An 11,421-nucleotide genomic window follows, 5' to 3' on the forward strand; every position below is an offset into this window, starting at 1 on the left:
ATAACATTTGTATGATGTATTGAAATATATATATATATGTATATAACTTTATTTTATATGGGCTCAGCCAGGTTCAGATAGATACATTTAGATAGTTGATGAAGGATTGTAACAGCTTGTCCACATTAAGTAGCAAATCAGTTTCCATCAGTGTATCAGCTATATCATGGAGTTCAATCTCACCATGAACTAATTTCTCTAAATGAAGCCAGAACCGATACCTCTGGCATCCTGAGCTGTGCTTCACGGCAAGGTCAGAGGAGCTCTCTGGGACAGAATCACTGAGAAGGCCTTACCCCACTCAGCTCCTTTTTGAAGCGTTGCCACCCTTGTGGCATTTACACCATAACATGCGTGGCACTAAGATCTACTCTCCTCTCTGCCAGTTTAGCGCATAGGGTGACCCAGTTTCCCAGACGCTCATTTAAAAGGTTCCTGTTATGTCAGCATTCCCTCAGGGACAGAGGAAAGCCCACGGTTGGCCCAAGGCCCCCTTAGTTATGGTCAGTTCAGTTTAGTGTTATCTCTTCTTCCCAGATTTGTGTTAGCCAGAAAACCCTGTGCATGGGGAATATCGTTTTGTGGTTTCCATTCAGTTAACCTTTCCCATAATTTACTTACAGTCTCAATGACGTTTTCTTCTTATTGCCAACTTGCATAATTGTCAAGTTTGGGGTTTCTGTGGAGAATTTTGCTAAAAAGTCTCACCGAGTCAATGTGTCCTGTTAGTGATGCTAAGCACAGATAACACGGTTTAACCAGCTCATTGAACCTGTTTGATGATCACTAATGATATTTGGTGCACTTCTACCTAAAGCTTACTCCTCCTAATACTTCAAGCCTCGAAGAAATCCTCATGCTAACAACGCAGCTCCAATGTGTGTCTCTCTCCCCTCCTTACCTTCCCTTCACAACATTCCTTCCACCCTCCCTCTCTCTCTCTCTCTCTTCCTTTCACTTCCTCACTGAAAATGGCATCCGGTTTGGTAAAGAAACGAGAACAGGTACTTGGTTTGAGCACGGCATCCCCTGCTGAGTTGAAGCATGCCATTGGCTAACTTTTGACAGGATGGTGACAGGATTATACTCTGTATGCTTTCAGTTCACTTGTTATTCAGGGGTGTCAAACAAAAGTCAAATTTGCTACCCAGCTCTTGCGCTTAATATGCCAAATCTTTGTTTGCTGAACAGCTTACGAAAAGAAAACATAAAAGGTGCAATCACCCTTTCAGAACTCTTGAGGAGAAAAGAGCAATCGAAGGATTAAAGGCTAAAGGGAATGTGAGACTAACTACATGCTTGCGTCATAGTACTTCATATAGTGTTTTTCTCCCTTTTTTACCTTTGTTTGCATTGTACACACTTTTACAACTGCTAATTTAATTATACAACATGGTTACTGGCAAAGTTAGTCTAAAGTAGACATAGTTTGACACCCTTGAATGAAGGCAAGCACTCTTCTCACGGGTTGAGCAGGTACAGTTGCTCGGTGGTCTGACAGAGCCTCTAACCTGCATGCAGGGATGTTTGTGGTAACTGGATGAACAGTGGTATAATGTGTGTTTGTTTAAAGACTTAGAGAGAGTTAGATTACACGCACAAACTGCTTTGCCTTAGGATCTCTGAGGTTCCTTCTGTCTAATGTGCACAGAGTGGTAGTGATGCGCTGCAGAAGGACAAGTAAGAGCAGGACTGCAGATGATGCCTTTTCCGTATGCTGAACCTCAATACTTTCTCTGTCCTGTTGATGTGTTTTCCTCTCCCTCTGCTCTTCATTCTCTCCTATAAAGGTCTCTTGAAAGAGAAGAAAGGTGAAGGTCTCAGTGCAACAAGGCTTCTGAGCTGTTAACCTCTAAAATGAATTGCATTTTTTTTTTAACTTTGCGTTTGGGTTTTATTCAATAAACTCTTACAAAATATCTTCAACCAACCACTGCATTTGTAGCAATGCAAATTGTCCGGCTCTACTCCTTCACCTTCCAGACAGTCTCTCTACTTCTTGACCTTGCAGACAGTCTGTCTACTGCAACTTTACTTAAAATGACAAAAACATTAGAAGGCAAGGGTGAGTCGGTACCAAGTTTGCAAAATTGCAGTTGGAGATATTTCATGACCTCCTAATCAGCTGAAATAAGTTACTAAATATTGTCCTTCCCCGTTGCCATTTCCCTACTCGAATCTTCCAATTCCCTTACACTGACCTATATTATTCTCACTAAAACCCAGTCTCTCCCAGCTAGTCCCAACTCAAACCTCATGCCATATTTGGTATGTCAGCTGTCTGCTTAGTGCCGCTCTAAGTGGCACCTGATGTCAGCAATCACTTTGATTACTTTAACATTACCTGTCTGCACCTAAAAATAAAATGATACGGCAGCACTTTACTTTCCCTTACTTTCCTGTCCATGTCCTGCCCTGTGCAAGTGCAATCTACAGTAAGTTGCAACACAAGCACATTTTGTTCTGTGGTTTGTACCACTCCCTTCTCAGGGCTAATTTGAGCACTACATGTTATGCCTTTTTCTTGTAGTTGGACTAAACTCACTCAGGTGAGGACATGGGAGTGCGTCGCATTGCTTACTTCCTGGTAGTGAAGGGAATGGATGAGTGTGCTTACCACTGACCATTCTCCCATGTTCCTCACTTGTGTTGGGTGGGGGGGTCCTTTGATTAAAACCCAAACTGTAATTTGTCGGAGAATTTCTTGTTTGTCTAAGAATCTCTAGTCTGTTTCTAGACGACTTATAAAAAGGATGTTTGTTCACGTCGGCACTGGGTGGTTTTAGCCCGATGGAGTCATGAAGACATTGTAGATTGTCTCTTTTCAGCTAGCGTGGCTAAGCCCCAGGACTGTTACGCTGGTGCAAGTGTGTCTCCAATTGACATGATGACTTGGCATGTTGCATGCTTGGGAGTCTTGGTCTCCTGGTTGACTAGCAAAGTGTGTTTTATCGGAAACGTGACTTTGACTCTTGGGTAAGGTTCGTCGGCACTTGGCTCGCTTAAAGCCCAAAGTTCGAAAAAAAAAAGCAAAGCTAAGAGCATCTTAGCGATCAGGATGGCTGAGGGGGGCTGTGATGGAATTCTGCCCCTGCCTCAAGGGCGAGTGTTAAAGAGGGAGCCTTAGCTCTCCCAGGCATACAGGTTCACATCACAGCCCATCAATATCCATCCGAGGGGAACGAAAAATGACCTCTTCAGACTCGAGCAGAAACAAGAGGTTGAAATGACAGAGCCTTGCATCCCTCTTCTTGTGTTCCTTTTTCTTGTGAAAAATTCCCTTGGTAAGAGACTGCAGTTTTTCGCTAGTCTGCTTGTACTAGTGCAGGGAAGTGACCAGCCATGTAGTTCACTGTGCATGCGGGAGAACTGCTTCTCCTGATGGGTTTGACCTCAGCTTAGACTGCATGCGTGGGAATGCAGTTGCGAGGACAGGAGCCGGTTTAGGACGAAGATTTTGCTTCATTGCAGATTTGAATACTTTGCTAAAGTGCTGATGAAGTGATGACTTCATCACTGAACACAAGAAGCATAGCTTGGAGGCAAATAAACTTTTCTCCCAACAGCTTTTGAATCCTGCACAAGAATAATGGTTCTCTCCATCTCTACTGAGAGTAATCTAAGACTAATTGTACTTCAATTATACATCTCTTTCCTGAAGCATTAGCTAATGATGTGGTAGATCTTAATGCACAGAGAGAAGCTGGGTTTCCGTCCCACTTTTGTAATGCGAATGCGAAATTATGAAATTTACATAAAATCAATAAAAGTCCAATACGAAATTGATTCACGAAAAGGGGGTGAATTAACTGCCAATTTGCATAGGGTACAATGTGACTAAGGTGGGTGGAAATGGGTAGATGGAAATGGGTTTATCAGCATAAATTACCTTTGTTGCAGTTTTATTAGGTGTTTCCATTAAAGTTGCCCTGTCAACCTTTTTTCAACTCCTCCCTTGATTAGGAGAATGTCCATTTTTAAATCCCATAACGGGGATGGAAATGCTCACAGACTTACATTTTCTTTAGTTACATATTCATGAATGCACTTAAAATATAGTGAATGAGTTGGATGGAAACCCAGTCAATGGCTAGTTGGACATGAATTTGGACTGATTGTTTGCCTCCGGCAATAAACAACATCAACATACATTCATGTTTAACCAGTGATCGAAAGTACAAGAACATGGAGGGAAATGGAGTTCCTCTTGGGTTTATGTAGACTGTGATTATGTGTAGGCAGCTCATGTTGAGCATAGTGAGCTCTTGCGATTATGTACAATTATATTAAAGTACATTTTCTTTGGAATTGAGCCTTTGAGATGACATGTATTTGAAGGTGGTTGAGTGGGCTTGAGGTAAGTAACGTGCATAGGCCAGACACTAGTCAGAGCTCACTAAGCTTCCTCTGACTCCTCTGTGCTCTCCTCCCCTCTCCTTTCAGTCAGCAAAGCAAAGAAGAAGGCTCAGATGAAAATGGGTGTGTGCAAGAGAATACTAGTGTGTGTTGGGTTGTTTGACAGAGAGAGAAATAGAGAGAGGATAATGTGTGCGTGTGTGTGTGTGTGTGTGTGAGTTTGTGCAAGCACCAGCAGAATGCTTTGTATGCATAGCTTATATTTATTTTGAGCATTAATATACTGACTAAAGATTTCCCCTTAACATCTTAGCATGAGGCCTTTTATGAGCTTCTGCTTCTGCACCTAATGTCCTTAACACTGACTTACCTGTGTCCCCTATTCTTTCTCTCTCTCTCTCTCTCTCTCTCTCCTCTTTTTTTCCCTCTTTTATCCCTTTCCTTCTCTTTAACTCCCGCTCCTCTCTCTCTCTTTCACTCCTTGCCTCTGCTTTACCCATCACAGTAGTGATGAGGACAACAAGCCGCTGCAGGGTAGTCAGACGTCGCTGGATGGACAAGTGAAGGAGAGCGACGACAGCTTGGTGGACTACGGCGAGGGCGGCGATGGCCAGTTCAACGAGGACGGCTCCTTCATCGGCCAGTACACCGTCAAGAAGGACAAGGAGGAGACAGAGGGCAACGAGAGCTCAGAAGCCACCTCCCCTGTCAACGCTATCTACTCACTGGCATAGCCCCCATACCCCTGCCTACTTAGGGTGCTCCCTTGTGGACACAGGGTGCTATCACACACACAACACGGTAAAATAGAGAGAGAGAGAAATATTAATTAATTCACACACGCGTGGGGAAAGAGCACTGAGGAGATGCTTCTTCAGTAGTGGATCACTGGGGGCGGGGGAAACAGTAGCACTGGTGCCCAACCAGACTGTAGGAAAGGACGACGGACGGGCTACCATCTTGGGGTCGAGAAAAAAAAACAAATTGGGGAGGAACAAAAAAAAAATTAAAAGGATGCTGAGGCGATGTCAGAACAGCACCTGCCCCTTTCCCTCTCCTTGGGCCCCCCCCCTCCAAACACACACTGACTCCTAGTGAGCTCCAATGGGGCGGGCCAGGAGCCCAGGGGACGTCCGTCCTGATTTCAAGCTTTTGTGGCTTAAGCATTGATTTGATTTGATTTGATTTAATTTTTTCCCCCAAGAATTCCTGCTTAGAATACCCCTCGTTCACTTGCCCTCTCTTCTTGCAACAGAGACAAATACGCCACACAGAAGCCCTTTGTGACATATCAGCAGTGGGCCGGCGGACGGACAGCATGTGGGCAGATACGTTTATCATATTGATATTTCTGCGCTGAGAGATTTGTTTTTGTTTTTGTTTATCCGGTTGGGCTTCTGGTGATGGATTATGTTCATAAATATTCATGAATGCTGTAGAGAAGAAAAAAAAAAAGTCCTGGCACACCTTTTTTTTTTCAGTGCCCTGCAAAAACTATGCACTATATATTCACGTCATGTTTTTGTGGGTTTATGGGGGTCAAAGAATCATCTGTTCTGTTCTTTTCTTACTGTTGATTCCATTCCCCTGCCTTATATCACTGTTCATTTTTTGTCAGCATCTTATTGAGACATTTTATGTCGTAACTTGTGTGAACTCAATGTTTGTTTCTGGTTGGCAGAGGTTTCATCTGTAACTATAGACCCAAACCTTCTTTTCAGACAGAGCAGAAGTTGTCTGACTTGTAAATGACTAAAAGATGTATTATTTTGAAGCATGTTAGTATACTAGTGCAAAAGACAATGAAAGTTCAGACAACAGGAGCGTGCTTTAAAATGGCGTGTTCACCTACTCAAGCTGAATTCAAATGTGTCTCTGATTCTTTGTTCTTAAAATGGCCCCCGTAACTCTGGGTCTGTCATCTCTGTAATATTCAGAGCTGGATTCACACTGCAAGTTTGTTTGTCAACAGGGAGCTTTAAGATTCCATTAGCATTGCATTGTGTGCTCTGTGTACAGACAACAGCATTGAGAGGGAATAACCCTGGCTCTATGGCTTTATCAAAACATTGAATAGATGGAATCAGTTTTGTTGTCATATTCCTAAAATTCTGTCTGATTATTTTCAGGGGAGAATATTTATCTAATGAAATATCTTTCACTATTTAGGGTAAAGGGTTTGAAAGAAAAAAAAGTGTAACTGTTTATAAGATGAATTGAACCACATAGAATACAGAAGCACTGGGTTGCTGTTGATGTCAAGACACACATATGGACACTCTCCCACAAGCACACTCTCTAGCCAGAGACAAGGATTATGTACAGTGTGGTGGGAGTGCAAGGATGTTGACGTAATTATAGTAACTTGCAACAATCCATCCAATCCTACCCTGTTTCCCCATTACGAGCACTCTCACCCAATTTCTCTTGAGCTGGAACTGAAATGATAGTTTGTACATTTATGTTCGGTTTTATTTATATCTCTAATAGAATTTTATTAATATTTAATTGACTGAATTGCTAATTTGGATATATTGCCACTGTGGAGAGCTAAAAACACACAGACAGCAGAACTTCTATGTTTAATATAGCCTCTCATCAAATGACTATTAAGGGCAGGAGTTGTTTTCTTTTTCTTGCTGTGAAAATGACTAATGCCACTCACTGTCACAATGAAGATGTTTTATCAGTTTCCTCTGCTGCTCCTCTAGTATTACTGTTGTATTACTGTTATTACGTGTTAATATTTAGAATTTATTTAATATAACTTTTACACGACACAGAAAAATGATATATTGTTTATTTATTTAACATAAATTAAGACCCAAAATATGTCCTGTTTAATTCTATGTAAATATTTATGTAGGCTGTTGTAGGCTAGGTGCATAAGCAGATGGAAGCTCCTGACACTAGTGAGTTCCAGAATGGTGGACCTCAGACAGCGACACCCGGGAACAGCCCTTGGCTTTGTTTATACCGTCCAGTCCTTACACAGATTTTTCTCATTGTTCTCATGTCCGAGCTCTTTCCAGCTCTCTTAAAATGAGAGCCTGTGAGGGATGTTTGCTGGCAATGTAAATAGCAAATATTCTAGGAACTGTAACGTAGCATTCTAGCCACACCCACTAAAGAGGACGGAAGTGCCCACTTGGATTGTGCTTTTTCTTTCCTCGACCGTGTCTTTCTGAGACCCTCCGTCCAATGTGAGGGCCTCTGCCTTCCACCTGCCAGCTCGACACCACCCTCAGATGAGTTCCACGTGTACCTCCAGCTGTTCAGCTTATCGGATGTCTCACGTGATACTGTCACACCTGCAGCAACAGACTGTGTTACAAAATCCCTCAAACCTCAGTCATATCCAATACTTTCAACTCTTGACACTCTCTCAACCATGTACCTTGTTTTTTTCCTTCTCTGGTGAGTCTGTGAATGTTGTCCCTCCTGTTATGTCCTGAAGGGGGCATACAGGCACCAAGGCATGGTGTCACATCAGACAGTGGTTATAATCCGTGGTACACAGAGCGGCATCACTAATAATAGCAAATGAAATTCTGTCATCTTCACGTAACCTTCCTAATGTCCTTATGCATCCAAGGTTGGCGGAATTCACAATGGAATTCTGTCAGAAATGCATCCAAGCTTTGGCCTCTTTCTGTGACGTGTTCAGGTTTGATCATCTCCATGTTCCTCACTTGTTCTCCGTTCAACATGATTCAAAATGTGGATAACCTCGATGTCTCTAGCAGGAGCTGTGTCTTTTGCTGTGTTCTTCACTGGCGTATTCTTTCAAACATGCAGTCATGACATCATTGTAAATGTCTACTAAGTTTTTCTTATGATCACGCTCAGTTATTTTTGCAAAACTAGGATGTAAACAAATAAGGCACATACTCAATCACAATATCTCAATACGTTTTTTTATTATCATTAACACTGACGTTGGGCTCTTTTTGACTTAATTTCTAAGGATTTCTGTTTCACATTTTACTGTCAAGTGTGTGGGAGCAGCTTTTTGAAGTACTGCTTCTTGGGCAACCAGTGTTTGTATGTTATGTGAAAGCTAAGTAAATTGCATATTACCATATTCACCATGTATGCGTGTATGATGAGATGCTGCAACTTGCTAGAAACGCCTTTCTTTATAGTAAAGCTATGTCATTTTCTCTAAACCAAGTATCCTGTTTTTAATTGTCTCTGTTGATCCCAAAGCCTTTATCCTATACAGTTATTTAATACATACTGCTCAAATTAAAATAAATATATATATATGTTTAATGTGTTTAACAAGGACAGTGAGTGACCTATTTGCTATGAATTGCTCTCGTGTTTTTATTTGACCCACAATTTTACCTCAGAATTTAAACATTCTTAGACCAACTGAATTGATACAGACAATGTAGCACCTCTGTAAAGTGTAAATAAAATAATACTATAATTAAATGATGGTGTTAAGAGACCAGAGACAAATCTGTCCTGTAATGCTCTAAAACAATACACAATACAGTATCTAGAGATATTTATGACTTTCTATTTACTCTAAAATGTCAGAGCTTTTCAAAAGTCAGCTTAATCAAGTTCCATCATACAACATACCTGAATGTACAATTATTCTGATACTTAAATACATTTTCGCTGGAATGCTGAATGCCTCTGAATTAAAACTAATGATACATTTATAGCTGATAAATCACATCTAATTCAATTATAGCTAGTTAAACCATGGCAACAAAACATGGCTTAATATGGCTATATTTGAATCCAACTTAAAACAAAGAAAGAAAGAACAATATAACCATAAATTATGCATTATGAATTATTCAGAGTTTCTTGACACAAGGAAGACATACAGCAAATATAAGACAAACAATTGCTGTATTGACGTATGGTTAAAAATCTGTCTGTGTTTTTATTATGTCTAAATTAAAGTGATATATTTGGTTTTCATATTGGTCTTTGCACTCTATTTATTAGAAGTACAACCTTACTTTACCCCCTAATACTTTCAATATGTCCACTGACCATGAATGCATGTAATTTATGGATATGTAGGGAGACTAACTAAGCCTCAGAGGACCAGAGACATGAAGGGCTTGTAATCTCCTTCCGGCACACCCTTTTATGATCGTCTGGAGTCTAGGAGATGCAGGTGTTTCATACTCAAAGTCCAGCCACATCCAGTGTTCAAGCTTGGCCGTGGGACCTGTGGCCTTTCAGATTTAATCTCCCAGAGTGCCGCAGACCGGACCTGGCACCCTCCAAGACCTCACGCCATGATTTATAGATGATTCAGTTCACCACCAAAAACACAAAACCTTATTTAATGTGGATATTTTACCCTCCCAATTTACAGAGTGCTCTTGGCCAGCACTAGAATGCATTAGTCACTGGAGACGTCAAGGACAGAATTTTTACTGGATTTTATTTTATGAAAGCCTTAATGCGGACAAATGTCATTGCATATTTAGGTCGCAGTGATGGCCATTTTATTGCTCAGTGGGTCTTTTACAGAAATGGTAAAAGCCACAATCCCAAATGCAGTGTTTTTCTACCATGAGAGTATAGGTGGCTCATCTTAATATCAGTGCCATTTTAAGTTTATGTTGTGGTCATGTGAGACATAATGTCCACTGAAATGTAATGTTATATGTCCAGCCACCGGAAAATATACCACTTACACACACACACGGTGCATACTTTTTTGTGTGTTGGGTCAAAGATGTTCTGTATACAGGTTAAAAAAGTACACTGAAGTATACTATACATTTTCGCTGTATTAATTATAGATATACTTAAATACAACTACAAGTAAACTTGACTTTACTATTTTGAGACTGTAGACATTTCTTGAACAAAAGGCAACACAGCAAATCTTTTAGCAGTTTACGTGAACAAAGTAAGTCTTACTCTAAGGAAGCGCATACTGATGTTCTAAATTATTGAACATGTTAGTTAGTAGTTTGCCTTCTCATCAGGGCATACACAGACAACATCTGTCTTTCCCACCACATTCCCCTGGCATCATCACCCAGATAGTTCATCCAAAATTCCCCCTCCCTCCTACGCTCTGTCTGGGCTCAGGTATAGGAATATGTAAGTATACAAACACATAGTTACCATATCTCACATCTAACAGACATTGGTTCCCACAAGACACCTTTAAGATGTACTTAAATAAAAGTTCTTCTTTTTACTAATTCTGTACTTTAAAAAAATGTTACTTGTGAATGTAAATGTTCAACTTAAAGTATATTTGAATCCACCCTTCAGATAACTGTTACATAGAAAATATATTTTATTTTTCAATCAAACTGTGTAGATAATACACATAAATATATTAACATTATAATGTTGACTTCAATGGTTCTATTTGATAATTGAGTTGCATTGAAATTAGCCAATGCAGTTTCATGATGATGAATGCTATTAAAATAGTTTCTTAATGCAGCAAACCTAAAATAGTATTTAAACTAATTAATTTTCCTCTGCTTCCTGCTTTCATACAGGAGATAAAGCCACAAATAGAAGAGCTACCAGGGGACTGATTAGTTGAGCAAGCGATCATGCCAAACATAAAATAATTAAGCAATTATATATTTCTTTATGTTAATTATGTATATTTAAGAAGACATTTTCCTATGTCTCAGAAGAATGTAAAGTGTACACATTTTGAACATAACATTCCAGTAACCCTGATGAACATTAACTCTATCTGTTTGTGTATTATTAGCATACTTTTTTGCAATAAAAAACTAAAACAAAAGTTGACTTGACTGACATTTTAGGGGGTGGAAAAAGAGATATAAACACATAGAGATAGACACATATACTCACACCACTCTCTTCTCCGTAAAGCCCAAACCATCAATCTTGGCTGTGACAAGGTCAATCACTGTCAGCATGGCAGCACAATGGTCCAGTTCCAGGACCCTCTCGGACACTTTCCAATCTTTCAGAGTGCCTTTTTGTTAATTCCCCCCAACACACACACACAGACACACACACACACTTCCATCCCTTGCTCACCACACACACACACTGACATGTAGATAGATAACATAAGTAAAA

The 11,421-nt window shown here is 40.3% G+C and overlaps 1 protein-coding gene across 1 annotated transcript in view; it reads left to right on the forward strand.

Moving 5' to 3' along the window:
* Positions 1 to 5,613, forward strand: part of nfasca (neurofascin homolog (chicken) a) — a 56,457-nt gene extending 50,844 nt beyond the window's left edge. The window contains 1 exon segment of the mRNA XM_080846304.1: positions 4,862 to 5,613. Within this exon segment, the coding sequence (XP_080702430.1) occupies positions 4,862 to 5,090 (229 nt within the window). The 3' untranslated portion in view covers positions 5,091 to 5,613.
* The last annotated feature ends 5,808 nt before the right edge of the window (positions 5,614 to 11,421 follow it).

This window comes from Sprattus sprattus (assembly GCF_963457725.1).
Source record: "Sprattus sprattus genome assembly, chromosome: 10".
Lineage (NCBI taxonomy): Eukaryota > Metazoa > Chordata > Actinopteri > Clupeiformes > Clupeidae > Sprattus > Sprattus sprattus.